A 22,034-nucleotide genomic window follows, 5' to 3' on the forward strand; every position below is an offset into this window, starting at 1 on the left:
TCCGTTTGCTGTCCTATCAAAGTCAGGTGAGGACAAGTCCGAGCTTGGCTCTGATGCTTCCCAGAGTCGAATAGCTCTGCCATGGCCCCCATATTTCAGCAAGGATATCCTGCTTTGGAGGCAGTTCAAAAGAGATTCACTAGGCTGATTCCTGGGATGAAGAGGTTGACTTATCAAGAACGGCTAAACAGGTTAGGCCTTTATTCATTAGGGTTCAGAAGAATGAAGGATGATCTTATTGAAACGTATAAGATTCTGAGGGGGCTTGACAGGTTAGATGTTGAGGAGATGTCTCCACGAGTGGTGGAATCTCGAACTAGGGGACGTAGTTACAAAATATAGGGACACTCATTTAAAACTGGGATGTGAAGGGATTTCCTCTCTGAGGGTAGTGAATGTCTGGAATTCTCTACCCCAGAGAATTGTGGAGGCTAGATCACTGAGGCTAGATCACAGAGTATTTAAAGAGGCGATTGATAGATTTTTGAAATATCGGGGAGTTGAGGGCTATGAGGAGCTGGCACAAAAGAGGAGTTGAGGCCTGGGGCAGATCACATGTTGAATGGCAAGGCAGGCCTGAGGGGCCGAATGGCCTACTCCTGCCCCCATTTCTTATGTTCTTATTTGTTGTGTAGGATCCACGTGAGGAATGGACACTAGTGGGGGTTGGGGTGAGGCTGTAATCCCAGCACAAGTGGCTTCCCCCCCACCTCCAAACCTTGTTCTGTTCTCTCCTGCGCCCTTGCACAGCCCCGAACCCCTTCTCTCCCACCACCACCTCCGTGTTACTTGCTCCACGAGCAGTGTGAATGTGTGAGTATTACCTGACTGTAGTTACTCATGTCCTGACACAGCCTCCAGCTGATGCAGCAGTAAGCAGCCTGCGCCAAACTTGTGCTGTTTCCATTTGGTTACCTCTCGCTTTGTTTTTCGTCCCACACCATCTGCAGAGAGAGATCCTTCACTCAGACCTGGTCATGTGCCCAGTGATCGCCATCATAACCTTTGCAATCAGTGCCAGCACGGTTTTCATTGCACTTCAGGTAAGTGTCCTTCTGGATCTCGCCTCTAATCTTGGTCACTGAGTGGAGATCGGCCAACTGATGTGTGAAGTGTCTCACTGAAACTGACTCATGTTAGCGAGCAAAACAGATTTCCATTTTGTCACAGTTACTGTACCCCAGTGTTACACAGTGACAGACCCAACCCCACCAGTTTAGTACCCCAATGTTACAGTGACAGACCAATCACCACCAGTACTGTACCCCAGTGTTACACAGTGACAGACCCGACCCCACCAGTACTGTACCCCAGTGTTATACAGTGACAGATCTGTCCCCACCAGTACTGTACCCCAGTGTTATACAGTGACAGACACGTCACCACTAATACTGTACCCCAGTGTTATACAGTGACAAACCTGTCCCCACCAGTACTGTACCCCAGTATTATACAGTGACAGACCTGTCCCCACCAGTACTGTACCCCAGTGTTATACAGTGACAGACACGTCACCACGAATACTGTACCCCAGTGTTATACAGTGACAAACCTGTCCCCACCAGTACTGTACCCCAGTGTTATACAGTGACAGACCTGTCCCCACTAGTACTGCTCCCCAGTGTTATGCAGTGACAGACCTGTCCCCACCAGTACTGTACCCCAGTGTTACAGTGACAGACCTGTCCCCACCAGTACTGCACCCCAGTATTATACAGTGACAGACCCGTCCCCACCAGTACTGCACCCCAGTATTATACAGTGACAGACCCATCCCCACCAGTACTGTACCCCAGTGTTATACAGTGACAGACCAGTCCCCACCAGTACTGCACCCCAGTATTATACAGTGACAGACCCATCCCCACCAGTACTGTACCCCAGTGTTATACAGTGACAGACCAGTCCCCACCAGTACTGTTCCTTTGTGCTATACAGTGACAGACCTGTCCCCACCAGTACTGTACCCCAGTGTTATACAGTGACAGACCTGTCCCCACCAGTACTGTTCCCCAGTGTTATACAGGGACAGACCTGTCCCCACCAGTACTGTACCCCAGTGTTATACAGTGACAGACCTGTCCCCACCAGTACTGTACCCCAGTGTTATACAGGGACAGACCTGTCCCCACCAGTACTGTACCCCAGTGTTATACAGGGACAGACCTGTCCCCACCAGTACTGTACCCCAGTGTTATACAGTGACAGACCTGTCCCCACCAGTACTGTACCCCAGTGTTATACAGGGACAGACCTGTCCCCACCAGTACTGTACCCCAGTGTTATACAGGGACAGACCTGTCCCCACCAGTACTGTACCCCAGTGTTATACAGTGACAGACCCATCCCCACCAGTACTGTACCCCAGTGTTATACAGTGACAGACCCATCCCCACCAGTACTGTACCCCAGTGTTATACAGTGACAGACCCATCCCCACCAGTACTGCACCTCAGTGTTATACACTGACAGTGATTGGTGAGAACTGGTTAAATGAAGCTGATTGAAGAGACTGTTGGGCTGGTCTGGTCTAGTTTACAGGGTCAGTGGGGTTCCTCAAAAGCGCAATTGTAAAGCTTGTGTTGAGTCACTGAGCTCATCGATTCGAGTTGTCGGCTCTGTGGGTTGCCACTCCCGCCTCTTGAGTCAGATGGTCATGGAATCAAATCCCACTTCCGAGATGTGAGCACACAATCCAAGTGAACTTTCCCAGTGCCAGAACCGAGGTGGGGGGTGGGGGCTACACTGTCTGAAGCTGTGTCTTTCAGATGAGGCGTTTGCCCCTCCAGAGAATGTCATGGCCTCTATTGGAAGGAGAGCAGTTCGGAGTTCTCCCCCACCAGGGTCCTGAGGCCAACATGTATCCCTCAACGGCCATTATCTGAAACAGTAACAGGCCACTCATCTCTTTTGGTTTTTGTGCGAACTCGCTGTGTGCAGCTTGCCTGCCAGGTTTGTTTACAGAACAACTGCTCTGAATAATTAATTGGGCACAAAGCGCTTTCAAACTCCCCAGTCAGGCTGGATTTATAAAGTGCACATTCACAATCCTGTGGGGGTGATGGGGCTTGGCTGGGTTGCAGATTTGCAGTAATATTTCGTTGCCACTAGATGGGGCCCCAGGCTGTATCCAGCTCAGTGTGTCACGCAGTTTCGAACTTCCCGATCGCTGTCGACCAGCCGCTTTCGCTCTTTGTCTGGCTGCTCTGTGGTGTTGGGCAAGGGAGGAATGCAACCCCCCCTCCCCCCCCAAAATGGGCAAAGAACTGCCTTGCCCTCATTCCAACCGCACACGAGGGGCCTTCAGCGTACGCGTAAACTGTTCGACGGCACCTCCGACATCGCTGCACTCCGTCAGCACCTCACTGGATTGTGGGCTCAGGAGCAGGGCTCGAACCCTCGACTCTCCGGCGGTGGGGGAGGGTTTGCGGAACTGGTTCCCTGTTGAGGCGAAGCAGCTCGATATTGCTGTACCTGCCGACACAGAGTACCAGCAGCTGGAGCCTGCTCCGCGTTGGTAAGTGTGAGAATTAAACCCATAGTGGCGGGGGGGGGGGGTCAATGTCCGGCTGTCTCACCTGTCTCATGGTCTGGTCTTTCTCTGTCCTCTCTCTTTATCTCCCACTCTCTCGTGCAGCCGGTCCTGAGTTACGTGCTCTACGCGCTGGCTGGCCTGGTTGGCTTCCTGACGCACTACCTCCTCCCACAGCTCCGCAAGCAGCTCCCGTGGTGCTGTCTGTCCCACCCGATGCTGAAATCCCGAGAGTACAGCCAGTTCGAGGTCAGAGGTGAGTCTGGGCCCGGTTGACTAAACCTGTGGCACCGCTGCAGGCCACGGGTCTGCACTGGAGGCTGCTTCTCTGGAGAAGTGTGTGTGTGTGTTTTTTTTTTTCTCGTTCGTGGGATGTGGGTGTCGCTGGCTGGGCCCAGCATTTATTACCCATCCCTAATTGCCCCTTGAGAAGGTGGGGGTGAGCCGCCCTCTTGAGCCGCTGCAGTCCATGTGGTGTAGGTACACCCACAGTGCTGTTAGGCCGGGAGTTCCAGGATTTTGACCCAGCGACAGTGAAGGAACGGCCGATATATTTCCAAGTCAGGATGGTGAGTGGCTTGGAGGGGAACTTGCAGGTGGTGGTGTTCCCATGTGTCTGCTGCCCTTGTCCTTCTAGATGATAATGGTTGTGGGTTTGGAAAGTGCTGTCAGAGGAGCCTTGGTGAGTTGCTGCAGTGCATCTTGTAGATGGTACACACACTGCTGCTACTGTGTATCGGTGGTGGAGGGAGTGAATGTTGAAGGTGATGGATGGGGTGCCAATCAAGCGTGCTGCTTTGTCCTGGATAGTGTCGAGCTTTTTGAGTGTTGTGGGAGCTGCACTCATCCAGGCAAACGGATGGTTTTCCTGACTTGTGCATTGTAGATGGTGGACAAACTTTGGGGAGTCGGAGCTGAGTTACTCTCCACAGAATTCCCAGCCTCTGCATTTAAACACAGAGGGGTGCTGGTTTATTGATTGATAGCTGGGGTAGGAGTGGTGGGTTTGAAGTGGAGGTTTGATTGACCTGAAGTCATGAGACCACGAAGGATCTGGGCTGGATGTTGAGGACTCCCAGAGCCAGTCCTGCTCTGACTCTTAGTGTCCAGTGTGTCTATCCTGCCGTTGGGGTAGTACGTTCCCAAGGATGGTAATCGAGGTCCGCTGCTGGCCGTTGTTTTAGAAACTTTCTCGATCAGACTGCGGCTTGACTAGTCTGTGGGGGCAGTGGACTACCTGGAGCACACGCTCCCAGCTGTCGGTGAGGAGTGTCAGCTGCTGCACTCTGCTGAGTTTGTCTTCACCTCCCGATAACATCGGTCCCACACATTTTCTTCGCAAACCTTCTGGCAATTGCTTTACAACTGCACAAGTTAGTATCCATCTGCAGCAAGTGATTAGGTAGGCAAATGGAAAGTTATATAAGGGGAATGTAATATAAAACAGGAAAGTTTTACTGCAGCTGTACAGGGCCTTGGTGAGACCACATAGAGTCATAGAGGCCCACAGCATAGAGAAAAGGCCCTTCGGCCCATCGAGTCTGCGCTGGTTAAACAAGTACCTAACTATTCTAATCCCATTTTCCAGCACTACCCCCATAGCCTTGTAGGCCATGGCATCGCCAGTGCACATCCAAACACTGTGTACAGTTTTGATCTCCTTATTGGAAAAAAGATATAATTGTGTTAGAGGCAGTTCAGAGAAAGTTCACTTGACTCGTTCCTGGGACGAGGGGCTTCTCTTATGAAGAAAGGTTGAAGAGGTTGGGCCTACACCCATTGGAGCTTAGAAGAATGAGAATTGATGTTATTGAAACATAAGATCCAGAGGTGATTTGATAGAATAGATACCAGGAGGTTGTTTCCACTTGTGGGTGAACTAGAACCAGGGGACACAGTTTAAGAATAGGAGGTCTTCCTTTTAAGACTGAGATGACGAGAATGTTTTTCTGAGGGTCATTTAGTCAGTGGAATTCTCTTCCCCAGAGAGCAGTGGAGGCTGGGTCAGTGAATATATTCAAGGCTGAGTTCGATAGGTTTTTGATCGACAAGGGAGTCCAGGGTTATGGGTTACTGAGACCACACCAGATCAACCATGATCTTATCGAATGGCAGAGCAGGCTCATGGGGCCGAATGGCCTCCTCCTCCTGAGTCCTATATTCCTAAGCACCTAGAGAAGTGCATGCGAGGCCAGAACAAAAGGCCATCAATATAAGGGAGTCACTAATAAATCTAATCGGGAATTCAGGAGAAACGTCTTTACCCAGAGAGTGGGGAGAATGTGGAACTCGCTCCCACGGGGAGTGGTCGAGGCGAGTAGTGTAGATACATATAGGTGGGTCGGGGGGGGAAGCTGGATAAACACACGAGGGAGAAAGGATATGGTGCTGGAGTGAAATGGCGAGGGGTGGGGGAGAGGAGGCTCGTATGGAGCAGAAACACTGGCTGAATGGCCTGTTTCTATGTTGTAAGTAGGAGGTAACTGCTAAGTACCACGCTCATTCAGACACTTCAGCCAACGAGAGTCTGGGACTGGAGGGCTGGGGGACCCCCTGTTCTGGATCATAACTTGTGGCAGATTCCTGATGAAGGATTGATTGAATCCAGTTGCCACAAACCGGGGCAGGACGTGAACTTCGAGGCTCTGGGTCGCTGCTCCAGATCCATAATCAACCAGGCGCCTGGTTGGTATATCGAATGATACGGTGCAGAGCGAGACCATTCAGCCCCTTCTGCCTGTGGCAGCTGTGCGATAGAAATACCACATTTGCCCCTCTCCCCCTCCCAGTGGAAGTGATCTCTCTCTTGGGACTGATTGTGGCTCCCTCTGTCAGCAGCTAGGCTGTATCTATTCTGGTTTTCCCAAGAATTCTTTTTGGTTTCATTTATCACCCAATTGATTGTTGGGCTGCTTTTTTTTTGAAGTTCCTCATCCTCGAAGGGGGAAGTTGATTCAAGTTGCCGTGAGTTGCTTAACACTAGGTTTCTGCACAGTTCCTGCTGCTGCCACCTTGTTCCTGTTCTTGGCTGCTGCTATTTCAGGGGAGTGGAGAGCTCATTTCAACTTCCCCCTTCGAGTGCACTGGGGTAGGGAGGAGAGAGTGGGTTGTGGCTTACCTTCCTGTCCTGTGGCCCAGAGACTTGTGGAGGAGGAGGGAATTTAACCCAAATGTCCGCACTGCTTGTCTCCCTGGCTGCATACAGCAGTTCAATGAAAAGTTGTCATTGTCATTACCAGTACTTAACATGCAGGGGAAAGTGACACTACCTTTCACCATCAAACACTCCCAGGACAGGTACAGCACAGGGTTAGATACAGAGTAAAGCTCCCTCTACACTGTCCCCATCAAACACTCCCAGGACAGGTACAGCACAGGGTTAGATACAGATATTTTCCCCTCTTCTGTTGGTGAATTTTATTTGATCTTATTGAAACATAAGATCCTGAGCTTCTTGACAGGGTGGATGCTGAGAGGATGTTTCCACTTGTGAGAGAGACTAGAACCAGGGGGCACACTTTGGAAATAAGGTGTCTCCTATTTAAGAATGAGAAGGAAATTTTTTTTCCCCCTCGGAGGGTGGTTAGTCTGTGGAATTCTCTTCCCCAGAGAGGAGTGGAGGCTGGGTCATAGAATATTTTTAAGGCAGAAGTAGATAGATTCTTGACTAACAAGGGAGTCAAAGGTTACCGGGGGTATGCAGAATGTGGAGTTGAGGCCATAAACAGATCAGCCATGATCTTATTAAATGGTGGACCCCCTAATTCATGTGATTCTATATAGTATATGTAAAATCTTCAGCATCCACCTGATTGGCCAATGTTTAATGCCTCCATAAAACTTGAATTTATTGAACACCGGCCCCCATCACCTTGTGTTCGCTGGCCTACATTGACTCCCAGTTTGGCAACACCTCAATTTTAACATCGGCATACCTGCTTTCCAACCCCACCCCGCCCAATCCTGTCTCTGTTAGCTCCTGCAACCCCCTCCTAGATCTCGGCCTCCCTGCAACTCCGGCCCCTGGAGCATCTCTGATCCCCAGTGTTCCGCCATTGGCGGCCGTGCCTTCAGCTGCTTTGGGGCCCTTGGTTCTGGGATTCCCTGCCTAAATCTTCTCTCCTCCTTTAAGACACTCCTTAAAACCCAACCTTTCTGGCTGAGCTTTTGGTCACTTGTCCCTAATGTCTCCCCCTAACATTCACGGGGAGCACCTATCGTACGTGAAAGGCACGATATAATTACAAGTTGTTGTTCCAACCACCTTTAAGAGGGCAGTGCTGCACTCCCTCAGCACTCCACCAGGAGATATGAAGATATCCCACATAAACCCAACAAGGAAGGGAGTGTGCTGGGATGGATGCAGGTTGCCAGAGTTTACAGCCTCTGGACGGGTGTCGGAATGAATTTCACCTTGCGCCGTGACTGTGTTGGGGCGGGCGTGTGAATTCCGGGTGACTTTGCTGCTGTTCTTGGCCCCCTCCATTCCCCGACCCTTCTCCCTCAGATGCAGCCCAGCTGATGTGGTTTGAGAAAGTCTACGCCTGGCTGCAGTGCATGGAGAAGTACTTCATCTACCCGGCTGTCATCCTCAGTGCCCTCACCACAGACGCCAGTGCCGTCAGCAGCCGCCACAAGCTGGGCAAATAGTGAGTATCGGAGCTGGGGGTGGGGGGGCAAGTCGGGTGGCACCTGCCGGCCCAGTTAATAATGTGGGTTGGGAGGTGGGGAGAGAGTCCAGGAAACCTGGGTGGTGAATGACGATGAGAGGGGTTGAGCGTTCCTAAGCGGGTTACTCCTTAGTGTGCCGCGACTGACACATGGGTCAGTGCCTACCCCACCCACCCACCCACCCCACCTACGTTGGGGTCACGGCCCGCTCGGTGCACCATTTCCAACATTTCACGCCCTGTGCCCCCCCCCGGTCGCCAGGCTCGAGGCCTGTGAAAGGGGCCGAGCATGCCTCATTGAGGTGGTGCCCTGTTCTGTTGCCTCGTGTTGGGAGGCCATGGGACCGAGTCCCGCTCCAGACTTGGGTGCACAACCCCGGGCTGACCCTCCCAGCGCCAGTACCGAGGGAGGGAGGAGAGCTGCCCTGTTGGAGCTGCAGCCGTCTGGATGAATAAGATGTTAATCCGAGACCTCCACCCACTTTTTCCAGGTGGTTTTAAAAGATCCAACGGCTACCAGTGGGAAAGCAGCAGGGGAGTTCTCCCCCCCTCACCCCCCCACACACACAGTGCCCTGGGCCAGCACTCATCCCTCAAACAACATAACTGGGAGAGGAGAAAAAAACAGGTTAAGCTGGTGATTACCGTGTTGCTTGCGGGATCTTGCTGTGCATAAATTAGCTGCCATGTTTGCTACACTGCAGCCGCGTCTACGCTTTACTGGCTGCAAAGCAGTTTGGGACATCCCAAGGTCAGGAAAGACACAACTGGAATGGGAATTCTATCCTTGACGTGCAGTGACTGTCATGTGGGGCAATGCTGCACTCACGCAGTGCTGCACGGACCTGCCAAAGTAGCACTCTGACACTTTGAGGGTGGGGCCCTCTTCTCGCCTCGATTGCCAGGCTCGGTTTCAAATGCCTCGCTTGACCTCCTTCCCTTTTGTTCTTTCTTTTGCAGCAGTGACCCACTGTTTATGACAGTGGCCGGCCTGAAGCTCCTGCGTTCCTCTTTCTGTTGCCCCTGCCATCAGTATGTGACCCTCAGCTTCACCGTCCTCTTCTTCCGCTTCGACTATAGTCACTTCTCCGAGACCTTCCTGCTTGACTATTACTTCATGTCCATCATCTGCAGCAAGGCAAGTATATATTAAAAAAAAAACATGCGCGCGCGCACACACACACACACACACACATATATATATACACTCACACATATATATACACACACATATATATACACACACGTACATATACACAGGCACACATGCACATACATATACACAGACACACACACGCGCGTACACACACACGCATACACACACACACACGCGTACACACACACGCGTACACACACACGCGTACACACACACGCGTACACACACACGCGTACACACACACGCGTACACACACACGCGTACACACACACGCGTACACATACACACATATACACATACACATGCACATACACATACACATATATATATATATACACACAAACATATACACACATATACACGCACACACACACACACACATACACACACACATCTACACACATATATATACACACATACACACACACACACACACACACACATATCTACACACATATATATAGACACACATACACACACATATATATACACACACACACACACACACACACACACACACACACACACACACACACACACACACACACACACACAAACAAACAAACACATATCTCAGACAATTCCTTTTCCCGTGAAAATTAAAATCCCCTGTCTCTTTCACTGGGATGACGCCAGGGAAAGGACAGGAAGGGGTTGTTAAACATTGCTGGGATCTTGGGGGAAGACCAAGAGAGTGGGGTGAACCGGATTGCTCTTCGAAGGACACAATAGCCTCTTGGTGTGTGTCTCTCTTCGGTGATCCTTTGCACAGTGAGCTGAGCAATCTTAAACCTGTGGGATTAAAGGGCAGTGACTGGGTGAGTACAACATTAGCTAAGGGACAGAGAGAGAAAGAGAGTCGTGGTGAACGGTTGGTTTGCAGGCTTGATGGGGACGACTGCCCTTTCTGATGCACATTAATGACCTGGACCCAGGGTTTACAGGACATAATTTCAAAGCTTGCAGTCAACCCGCAACTGGGGACTTAATAAACAGTGAGGAGGGTAGTAACAGTCTTCAGGAGGACATGGATAGGGGGATAAAATGGGCAGGCAAGGGCATTTGACTACCGAAAAGGGCAAAATCATTCATTTTGGGACGAAGAATGAAGAGGAGCCATATAGACTAGATGGTACAATGTTTGAAGAGGGCACAGGAGCAGAGAGAATCATTGAAGATGGCAGGGCAAGTTGGGAAGGCTGTTAAAGTAGGCATGTGGGATGTTTGGCTTTGTAAATAGTGACACAGAGGGCAAAACCTTTATAAATCATAAGGCTGCAATTTTATTCCTTTGGGATGTGGGCGCCACTGGCAAGGTCAGCATTTGTTGCCCATCCCTAATTGCCCTTGAGCTGAGTGGCTTTGCTAGACCATTTCAGAGGGCAGTTAAGAGTCAATCACATGGCTGTGGCTCTGGAGTCACATGTAGGTAATGATGGCAGATTCCCTTCCCTAAAGGGACATTAGTGACCCAGATGGGTTTTTACAACAATCGACGATAGTTTCATGATAACTGTCACTGAGACTGGCTTTCAATTTCAGATTTTATTAATTGAATTTAAATTCCACCCATGTCCCCAGAACATTAGCCTGAGCCTCTGGGTTACTAACGCAGTGACATAACCACTACACTACAACCCCCCCCAATTCTGGGCACCACAACTTAGGAAGGATGTCAAGGCCTTGGAGAGGGCATGGAGGGTTTTGACTAGAATGGCACCAGGGATGAGGGACTTCAGTTAAAGTGGAAAGACTGGAGAAGCTGGGATTGTTCTCCTTAGAGCAGAGAAGGTTAAGGGGGAGATGTAATCAAGGCGTTCAGAAGATATTACTCCTGCTTCCATTCCCAAACTATAGTGTAAACAGAAATCAAAGAGCTGTTGGAGAACTAATATGCCAGTCCCTTGGTGTTCCATTTAATGAGGTTCATGAATATGGGGCCCCTTTGTGTGTTATTTAATGTGGCATTGTGGGGAAGGAAGGAATTGTATGATAATGCCTTATCACACGTGCAGTACCTGCCCCAGGAGTTTTTGATAGACAGTATAGAGGGAGCTTTACTCTGTCTCTAACCCCGTGCTGTTCCTGTTCTGGGAGTGTTTGATGGGGAGAGTGTAGAGGGAGCTTTACTCTGTATCTAACCCCGTGCTGTACCTGTCCTGGGAGTGTTTGATGGGGACAGTGTAGAGGGAGCTTTACTCTGTATCTAACCCCGTGCTGTACCTGTCCTGGGAGTGTTTGATGGGGACATTGTACAGGGAGCTTTACTCTGTATCTAACCCCGTGCTGTACCTGTCCTGGGAGTGTTTGATGGGGACATTGTACAGGGAGCTTTACTCTGTATCTAACCCCGTGCTGTACCTGTCCTGGGAGTGTTTGATGGGGACAGTGTAGAGGGAGCTTTACTCTGTATCTAACCCCGTGCTGTACCTGTCCTGGGAGTGTTTGATGGGGACAGTGTCGAGGGAACTTTACTCTGTATCTAACCCCGTGCTGTACCTGTCCTGGGAGTGTTTGATGGGGACAGTGTAGAGGGAGCTTTACTATGTATCTAACCCTGTGCTGTACCTGTCCTGGGAGTGTTTGATGGGGACAGTGTAGAGGGAGCTTTACTCTGTATCTAACCCCGTGCTGTACCTGTCCTGGGAGTGATTGATGGGGACAGTGCAGACAGAGCTTTACTCTGTATCTAACCCATTGTGTATCTGCTCTGGGTATGTGTGTGATGCCGCCCCCTTCGAGAACATTCCACACAAGTCCATTTGACAAAGCTGTTAACAAAAAATGAATCTAACCAGCTTTGCACGGCATGTTGAGAGGTTTAACACGGATTCTTTCTTCCTTGCTTCCAGCTCTGGGACTTGCTGTACAAGCTACGTTTTGTGCTGACGTACATTGCCCCTTGGCAGATCACGTGGGGTTCTGCATTCCACGCCTTCGCCCAGCCGTTCGCTGTCCCTCGTATCCTTTGCTTGTTGCCATCATCGGTACATAGTCGAAACGCGTTTTGATAAGGTATCCCATCTGTGACAAGCTGAGGGGCTGTGGGGGGGGTGGGGGGTGGTGGGTGGGTGGGAGCAGACGTCAGGAGGACGGAGAGAGAGACGGTGAAATGAAGAGAAGCGTGAGGCATTGCATTTTGGGCACGTGAGTGAGAAGAAGCAATATAAACTAAATGGTCCATTTTAACCAGGGTGCAGTTAACCGAGACCTGGGGCCTGAAAAGACGCAAATCTGAAAGTGGCAGGACAAATTGCGATGCCTGAATTTAAAAATAAATAAATAAATAAATAAAAAGGCCACGTGGGAACCCAGGATTTATAAACAGATGCATGAGAATACTCAAAGCAAGGAAGTGTTGTTGGGCCTTGATAAAACCCTGCCTAGCCTAGGCCCCAGCTCGTCTGTTGGGTCAAATTCTGGGCGCCACAATTTCGGAAGGATGCCAATGCAGCAGGGGGACAGGGTGTGGAGGGGATTCACCAGAAGGGTGCCAGGGATGAGGGACCTCAGTTAATGTCGAGAGACTGGGATTGTTCACCTGGGAGGAGAGCAGGTTGATCGAGCTGTTTGGAATCAGGCAGGGTTTTGATAGAGTAAGCGAGGAGAAACTGTTTCCATTGGCAAGAGGGTCGGCAACCACAGGAAACAGAGTTAAGAATGTTAGTAAAGCAAAACGCAGAGGACAGAGTTTTGAATTTATTCTTTTGCGCAGAGTGTTGCGTTCAGGAATGCACCGTCTTAACAGGCAGTGAAAGCAGATTTAATAGTAACTTTCAAAAGGCAATTGGATGGATACCCATTTGGGGCAAATTTGCAGGGCTGTTGGTTAGGAACAGTAGAGCCAATTGGATATCTCTTTCAAAGAGCTGGCATAGGCACGATAGGCCAAATGGCCACTTCCTGTGCTGTATCATTCTGAGGCCAGTGTATTCTCAGTAACCACCCCGTTTATAAATGCTACAGAGGCAGAGCTCAGGGGTCTGAAATTGCCCTGTGTCCATGTCGGTGGTGGCTATGATTACACGTTGGAGCGAGGCGGGTTCTTCATTTTAACCCCTCCTCGGACTTGCCTGCCTGACAAAATTCACGCAGGTTGCACTTAAGGAACCAATGCCTCAGTTGCTTTTTAAATGCGGAGGCTCTGAACCTTGCCTCGAGTGCATCTCCATAGGTGTCTATGAGGAGTTGTGTTGCCATAGCCTCCAGGGCTATGGACCAAGCGCTGGAAATGGGATTAGTGTAGTCAGATCTTTGTTGACCAGCACAGACATGATGGGCTGAATGGCCTCCTCCTGTGATGTAGACGTCTACGAGTCTAGGAGCGATTGAAGAGACTGGTCCTGTGTTCTCTGGAGTTTCGAAGAATGGGAGGTGATCTCATTCAAGCATACAAAACTTCTACAGGGCTCCACAGGGTAGATGCGGGAAGGATGTTTCCCCTGACTGGGGAGGGTCAAGACCCAGTCTCAGAATAAGGCCATTTGGGACTGGGATGAAGAGGAATTTCTTCACTCAGAGGGTGGCAAACCTTTGGAATTCACTACCCCAGAGAGCTGTAGAAGCTCAGTCAGTGAGTATGTTCAAGACTGAGAGCGATAGGTTTCCACATATTAAAGATATCGAGGGATATGGGGATAGTGTGGGGAAAATGATTTTGAAGTAGAAGATCAGTCATGATCTAGTTGAATGGTGGAGCAGGCTCGAGGGGCCGAATGGCCTACTTCCATTCCCTATGTTCCTATTTCCCTTTGATACCTCTTTTCCTTGTGCAAAAGGAGTGTTGGACTGACTATTCAGGCATGGGTGGCAGGGTGGGAGATGACTAGGCCGAGCCCAGCTTGTTCTCTCGTCAGCTACTAAGATCAGATACCTGGAAGCAACGTAGCGTTTGAGCCCAAGCTCCTTTAGTTGGTTCACTTCAACTTGCCTTGTATGTCCCATTGAGAACGGCACCCGATAAGTGGCTAACATGTTAGGTGGCTGTCCTATTGTCTTAACTTCCTTAACCAGGTACATCTCGCAGACTCTGCGATGCTTTTCGTCCAGGCTGTGCTCTCAGCCCTCGTCTCCACCCCTTTAAATCCACTCCTCGGCAGCGCTGTATTCATCACCTCCTATGCCAGGCCGGTGAAATTTTGGGAGCGAGATTACAAGTAAGGAGCTCACAGTCTTAAACTTTCCTTTGTCCAAACGTTTGCCTGTGTTTCGGGGAGAGTAGTGTAGGAGCGGTGCGCTCCTTATTCCATACTGCACGGGGGCTGTGTTATCGGGAGCAAACGGGGTGATATACTGCTGATTCTGCCCCGCGGTCAGCAGCTGTGTTATCAGGATTAAAGGGGTGAGGCCCCCAGTGGGGGGGTGTTAAACCCACAGCTAGATGAGGTTTCCCCTGTGTGGTGACCTCGCACTGTTGGCTAAGCTGTACTTGAGCTGCACAGCGGCTTCTGTTTCACCTTTGAGGTTACTTGACATCCTCCGGGTTCTTTGGTTGTAAGCAGGGCGGGCGTTACTGCTGGTCCTGTCCGCATTCTGTACCCACAGCCACAGGACAACGAACTGACTCACTTCTCTCTCTCTCTCTCTCTCTCCTTCCATTCAGCACCAAGCGAGTCGACCATTCCAACACTCGACTGGCCACGCAACTGGACAGGAACCCAGGTACCACTCGGTAAACTCGACAATGGCCGGGGTGGTGGGGAGGGGTATTTATGGGTGGTGGCTTTGATTTCCCCCTGCCTACTGGAGGCTCGGTGGGACTACTCATTGTGTTCCCATCTCCGTCTGCCAACTTGGGCACCCTGCGCAGCCCTCAGTTGGCTTGCCCTAGATTAGATGACGCTTGCCGTTCTCCTGAACTGGGTTTTGATTGCCTGAGATTTTTATTTGGTCCCTTATTACCCTTGGACTTTCTCGCCAGTTTTGCCACTTGCCCAGCTACCTGGCTGTCGGAGGTGTGATTAGTCGTCTTGATGGCCTTGCCCTATCCTGCCTATCAATTTAGCAAGTTTGTAATTTTCAGACGCAAGCTAGTGGCCCGATGATTAGGGTGCTGTCTAAGCAGCAGGAGGCTTCCCTGTGCCCTGTATTGGGAAGCCACACGTCTGTGAGGGCTGTTAATGTTGAAATTGTGCTGCGGTCGAATACGTGCTTTAAGTCGGTAATTAAGCAGAGCCCTCCCCAGTTGTGGAAGGATTAGGAAATCATTGTAAGAGTATATAAACCAGTTCACTCTGACTGGGAGTGTCTGTGACTTCACTGCCTTCAAAATAAACCCATTTTAAGTTGCAGGTGAGCTTTAGGTTCATTCTTCCTCAACGTACAATTGTTGAAATGAACAGGCAGGGAGGGCAAGGCTGAGTCTCACTGAGCCCTGCACTTCAGCTGCCTGGGTTTTGCTGAACCTATGTCCTTCCCCCGAGGAAGAGAGAGAGCACGTGCTCCATGAGGGTGGGCCTAAGCGAATACCCCACTGTTTACAAAGGGCACCTCACTGAGGAGGAAGTGAGAGAGATGGGGGGGAAAGGGGAGAAAGTGGAGAAGCTCTTTACCTGCAGGCGGAGGGGGAAGGGGAGAAAGCAGAGAAGCTCTTTAACTGCAGGTGCTTGTGTTGCAGGAGCAGACGACAACAACCTCAACTCCATTTTCTACGAGCACCTGACCCGCTCGCTGCAGCACAGCCTGTGTGGGGACCTGCTCCTGGGCCGCTGGGGTAGCCACGCCATGGGCGACTGCTTCATCCTGGCCTCGGACTACTTGAACGCCTTGGTTCACCTGATTGAGATTGGCAATGGGATCGTCACCTTTCAGCTCCGAGGCCTGGAGTTCCGAGGTATCTACCGAGTGACCATTCGGATTAGCCCGTCCCAACCTCTCCTGGCAGGTGGAAGGGTGAAACGGTGGCGCGGTCGAAACGTCACTGGACTAGTAACCCAGAGGCCCAGGCTCGTGCCCTGGGGACGTGAGTTCAAATCCCACCACGGCAGCTGGTGGAATTTAAATTCAATTCATAAATCTGGAATTTATAAAGCTGGCCTCAGTGATGGTGACCATGACAACCATCATCGATTGTCGTAGAAGCCCATCTGGTTCACTCAGGAAGTCTGCCGTCCTTACTCAGTCTGGCCTACTGTGTGACTCCAGACCCACAGCGATGTGGTTGACTCTTAACCGCCCTCCGAAATGGCCAAGCAAGCCATTCAAGGGCACAATCAGGGATGGGCAACAAATGCTGACCTCCGGTGAAAGAATATAAAACTGGATGTTCCCGTCTCCGCCGGGATCGAGGGGGCAGCGGGCGGAAGTCAGGTTCGCACCCGGGGCTGAGACTTACCGGAAGGCATTTGAGGCGAGCTCCCTGGGGCTCCAGCCACCCCTGCAGCCCCCTCACCGGATCACCTTGTTTCACACTGTGTGTCTCTCCTCTGCTCCGACAGGCACCTACTGCCAGCAGCGGGAGGTGGAGGCCATCACGGAGGGGGTGGAGGAAGACGAGGGCTGTTGCTGTTGTGAGCCCGGCCACCTACCCCACATGCTCTCCTTCAACGCCGCCTTCGGACAGCGCTGGCTGGCCTGGGAGGTCGCAGCCACCAAGTACGTCCTGGAAGGCTACAGCATCAGTGACAACAACGCAGCCTCCATGCTGCAGGTGTTCGACCTCCGCAAGATCCTCATCACTTACTACGTGAAGGTACCGTGCCGCTGGGTTTAACAGGGGACCCACCTGCCTCCAGTACATAACTGGGCCCCCTCCAAACTTTTAGACAAGGGAAGGAGCGCAGAATTTGGACCCTACCCCTGCCCGCCCCGAGACCTGTGCTGAGATACCAGCGTCACAACAAATTGCATTTATATAGCACCTTTAACATATTAAGGTGCTTCACAGGAGTTTGAATCAAACAAGATGAGACACTGAGCCACAGAATGAGATGCATCGGACAGGTGACCACGAGCTTGGTCAGGCTTGGGGCTTTTTTTTTTAAGGAGTGTCTTGGAGGAGGAGCGAGATGAAGAAGTTTAGGTAGGGAATTCCTGAATTTGAGCCCAGGCTACTGATGGCATGGCGGCCGATGTTGAAGAGGGCAGCGATCTGAGGCTTGTAGGGCTGTCGCAGGTTTAGGAGATGGGGAGAGGTGAGGCAATGGAGGGATTCGAACACACATGCATAGAATTCACAATTCAAAACCAGGCCATTCGGCCCAACCACTCCATTCTGGCGTTTATGCTCCACATTAGCCTTCTCCCACCCCTCCTTCATCTCACCCCATCAACATATCCTTCTATTCTCTAATCTACTCATTTAGCTTCCCCTTAAATGCATCTGTGCTATTCACCTCAACCACTGTGTTTGCAGCCTCCCCCACCCACCCCCACAAAGTAACATTCCTGGCTTCAAATGTTGGGATTGAGGAGAAGGGAGTGGGAAGTCTGAGGCCTCGGGAAGGAGTGCCCACTCCACCGGATTAAAACTCCATCTACCTGGCGATGTGGAAAATTTCCCAGGTATGTCCTGCCCATGTAAAACCAGGACAAATCCAACCTGGCCAACTACTGCCCCATCAGTCTACTCTCCATCGCCAGTAAAGTGATGGAAGGTGTCGTCGACAGTGCTATCAAGCGACGCTTAACCTGCTCACTGATGCTGAGTTTGGGTCCCACCAGGGCCACTGAACTCCTCATTACAGCCTTAGTCCAAACATGGTCAAAAGGGCTGAACTGAATAGGCGAGCTGAGAGTGACTGCCCTTGACATCAAGGCAGCATTTGACCCAGTGTGGCATCAAGGAGCCCCAGCAAAGCTGAAGTCAATGGGAATAAGGGGAAAAACTCTCCGCTGGCTGGAGTCATACCTAGCACAAAGGAAGATGGTTGTGGTTGTTGGAGGTCAATCATCTCAGTTCCAAGGCATCACTGCAGGAGTTCCTCAGGGTAGTGTCCTAGGCCCAACCATCTTCAGCTGCTTCATCAGTGACCTTCCCTCCATCATAAGGTGAGAAATGGGGATGTTCGCTGATGATTGCACAATGTTCACCATTCGCAATTCCTCAGATACTGAAGCAGCCCATGTCCAAATGCAGCAAGACCTGGACAATATTCAGGCTTTGGCTGATAAGTGGCAAGTAACATTCGTGCCACACAAGTGCCAGGCAATGACCATCTCCAATAAGAGAGAATCTAACCATTGCCCCTTGTTTTTCAGTAGCATTACCATCACTGAATCCCCCACTATCAGCATCCTGAGGGTTACCATTGACCAGAAAATGAACTGGACTAGCCATATAAATACTGTGACTACAAGAGCAGGTCAAAGGCTGTGAATCCTGTGATAAGTAGCTCACCTCCTGACTCCCCAAAGCCTGTCCACCATCTACAAGGCACAAGTCAGGAGTGCGATGGAATACTCTCCATTTGCCTGGATGAGTGCAGCTCCCACAACACTCAAGAAGCTCAACACCATCCAGGACAAAGCAGTCCCGCTTGATTGGCTCCACATCCACAACATTCACTCCCTCCCCCACCGATGCACAGTAGCAGCAGTGTGTGTACCATGTACAAGATGCACCGCAGGAATTCACCAAGGCTCCTTCGACAGCACCTTCCAAACCCACAACCGCTACCACCTAGAAGGACAAGGGCAGCAGACACATGGGAACACCACCATCTGGAAGTTCCCCTCCAAGTCACTCACCTCCCTGACTTGGAAAGATATAGCTGTTTCTTCACTGTCGCTGGGTCAAAATCCTGGACCTCCCTCCCTAACAGCACTGTGGGTGTACCTACACCACATGGACTGCAGCGGCTCAAGAAGGCAGCTCACCCCCACCTTCTCAAGGGTAATTTGGGATGGACAATAAATGCTGGCCCAGCCAGTGATATCTGCATTCCATGAACAAATAAAGTAAGTCCCACAGCAACGCTGCTGGCTCTCCAACGTCCACCATTGTCTAAAATAAACCAGGAACTGAAATTGCTGCTAGTTTAACTTATCGAGAAGTTATCTGATTAACATAAAACATCCCAACCGGTTCACTGTTGCTTTTTAATGTAGCTCCTTACCTGATCTGGGCCTGTAGGTGACACCCAGTCTCACAACCAATGCACTTGATCCTTATCCACAAACCCAAGTGACCGCTCCCTAGGAAGACACTCGATGGTATCAGAAAGTCCCGCCACACAGGGGGTCAACAAGATGACCCACCACCATCACCTCAAGGCCAAGGAGGGGGCAGGCAATGAATGCAGGCATTACCCACAGGACACCCATATGCCAGCTGCATGATGTGGTTGGGCAGCCCAGCTCTGAAAGCACCGCCCCTTTCAACTAGTGGAACTCTCTCTTTCTTTCACTTTCACCCTCCCGCACCCCCTCTAACTGCCTCCCTTCCTCTATGCCTCCATTGCCAAGGGTTCTGCATTGAAATGAAAGCACTTCTGATCAGAGGCTTCAGACTGTGGCCTCTGTTTAATCATTTGCACATCTTGCACATTTCTCAGATGAAAGACGCCTCTTAAGCACTCAGTGGATTTAGCAACCCCTCCCTCCCCTTCCATTCCCTTTTTAGTACCAGTGTTATATCCATTGCGTTTTATTTCTAAGATATATAAGTGCTTTTTGGACGCACCCATGACAGGAACCCAGTCCTGTCAAGATGTAATCCCAATCTCTGAACAGTAAGTGCCCTGCAATAAGTGAGTGCTGTATAATCCAACCAGCATCAGTGATGCTCACTGACTGAGAATATCTGCACGTTGAAACTTCTGTGGAGCTTGATGTTCGGAATATTGTTGGCTGTGCTGGTTTGTACGCTGCTTGTTTGCTTCCCTCCTTGTGCTCAGGGTTGAGGAATGAGACAGACTCCTATTTCAGGCACCCAATGACAGCATTAAACACTCCCAGGACAGGTACAGCACAGGGTTAGATACAGAGTAAAGCTCCCTCTACACTGTCCCCATCAAACATTCTCAGGACAGGTACAGCACGGGGTTAGATACAGAGTAAAGCTCCCTCTACACTGTCCCCATCAAACACTCCCAGGACAGGTACAGCATGGGGTTAAATACAGAGTAAAGCTCCCTCTACACTGTCCACATCAAACACTCCCAGGACAGGTAGAGCACAGGGTTAGATAGAGAGAAAAGCTCCCTCTACACTGTCCCCATCAAACACTCCCAGGAAAGGTACAGCACAGGTTTAAAAAATTACATTTATGTAGCACTAGCACAGTCTCAGGACGTCTCAAAGCACTTTACAGCCAATTAAGTACTTTTTAAAGTGCAGTCACTTGTAATGAGGAAACACAGTTGACTACTGCGCACAGCACCCTGCCACAAACAGCAATTTGATACATGATCAGCTCATTAGTCGTGTTGTTTGAGTTGTAAATATTGGCCCTAGGACACCTGGGAGAACTCCTTCCCCCCCTCCCCCCTCTCCAACCCACTCTTCCTCCGATAGATAGATCGGTGTCAGTTTTCACCCCACTTCTTGAATGCTTTATTCAAAAAATGCAAATACATTCTACCTCTCTGATTACCTCTCAAAACTAGTACGCATCAAAGCATCCAGACTAGCTGGCTTTAATCCAATTATATCACAGCCGCAGGCTAAACCTCTATTTCGAAAGAAAAATATTTTCCAATAATATTAAATACATTAATTGCTTCGTGACAAACTCGAACCCACGAACGCTCTCTTGGAGAGAGCGCCACCCACTGATCCATGGCCAAAGGGCAAGTTTGAGGTGGCAGCAGCAAAGATGACGTATGTGGTGACTTTCTCTCCCTTACCCCTGCTCCCAAACACACACACACACACTCTCTCTTTCTCTCTCCCTCCCCCAGAGCATTGTCTACTACGTCATCCGCTCTCCGAAGCTGGAGGAGTGGGTGAACAACGAAGCGATTCAGGAGGTGCTGCGACCATGCTCCAACCCCACATACGCCGACAGCGACCCCACCTTCAACCACAACATCGATGAAGACTACGACCACCGCATGCAGGGCATCTCCCTGGCCTCGTTTTGCAACATCTACCTGGACTGGATCCAGTACTGCGCCAGCCGGCGAGACAAGGTGGGTCTGAGCAGCAGCATGCGCACAAAGGGCCGAATGGGGTCTCCTTCTGTGCTGTACCATTCTTTGATCGAGGCCATTCAGCCCCTCCAGCCTGCTCTGCCGTTCAGTTAGACTGTGGCAGATCTGTATCTTTCTCTCTATCGACCCTGTCGAACCCTTTAGTCATCTTAAATCCCTCGATGAGATCACCCCTTAACCATCTACACTCGGGAATACAAGCCTAGCCTGCTTGTCCTCCTAAACAACCCCTTAAACCTGGGATTCCGGGATCTCTCCGGGTGTTGTAGCAGGATCGCGTTCCCCACTTGGCCCTGCTACGATTAGCGGCATTGATTTGTAGGAGTTTCCTGCGATTATTTTGGTTTTTGTGGGGTGGGGTGATGGGGGCAGTCATTTCCCAGCATCCATCGTTTTCCGGTAAACGTTCCAAATTGGCGACTTTGAAAAGTGGTCACAAATTGACTCCATCTTCTGCCTTTCGTATAATTTGGGGTTAATCCAGTATTGGTGATTTACAACCCCTCCTTCCCACTCCCTGTCCAACCCAGTACAGACTGATTGAATGTAAGACCTGTCTGATCTATAGTTATGCTGAACAGTCC

At 50.5% G+C, this 22,034-nt stretch overlaps 1 protein-coding gene across 3 annotated transcripts in view; it reads left to right on the top strand.

Moving 5' to 3' along the window:
- Nucleotides 1-22,034, top strand: part of LOC121272977 (pecanex-like protein 3) — a 67,308-nt gene that overhangs the window by 31,789 nt on the left and 13,485 nt on the right. For all 3 annotated transcript variants that reach the window (XM_041179885.1, XM_041179888.1, XM_041179886.1), the window contains exons 19-28: nt 951-1,043; nt 3,638-3,788; nt 8,040-8,181; nt 9,163-9,340; nt 12,211-12,319; nt 14,385-14,514; nt 14,961-15,019; nt 15,975-16,190; nt 16,795-17,048; nt 21,199-21,429. In XM_041179885.1, the coding sequence (XP_041035819.1) occupies nt 951-1,043; nt 3,638-3,788; nt 8,040-8,181; nt 9,163-9,340; nt 12,211-12,319; nt 14,385-14,514; nt 14,961-15,019; nt 15,975-16,190; nt 16,795-17,048; nt 21,199-21,429 (1,563 nt within the window). The remainder of the gene's footprint in view (nt 1-950; nt 1,044-3,637; nt 3,789-8,039; nt 8,182-9,162; nt 9,341-12,210; nt 12,320-14,384; nt 14,515-14,960; nt 15,020-15,974; nt 16,191-16,794; nt 17,049-21,198; nt 21,430-22,034) is intronic.

This window comes from Carcharodon carcharias, chromosome 37 (genome assembly GCF_017639515.1).
Source record: "Carcharodon carcharias isolate sCarCar2 chromosome 37, sCarCar2.pri, whole genome shotgun sequence".
In the NCBI taxonomy this organism is placed as follows: domain Eukaryota; kingdom Metazoa; phylum Chordata; class Chondrichthyes; order Lamniformes; family Lamnidae; genus Carcharodon; species Carcharodon carcharias.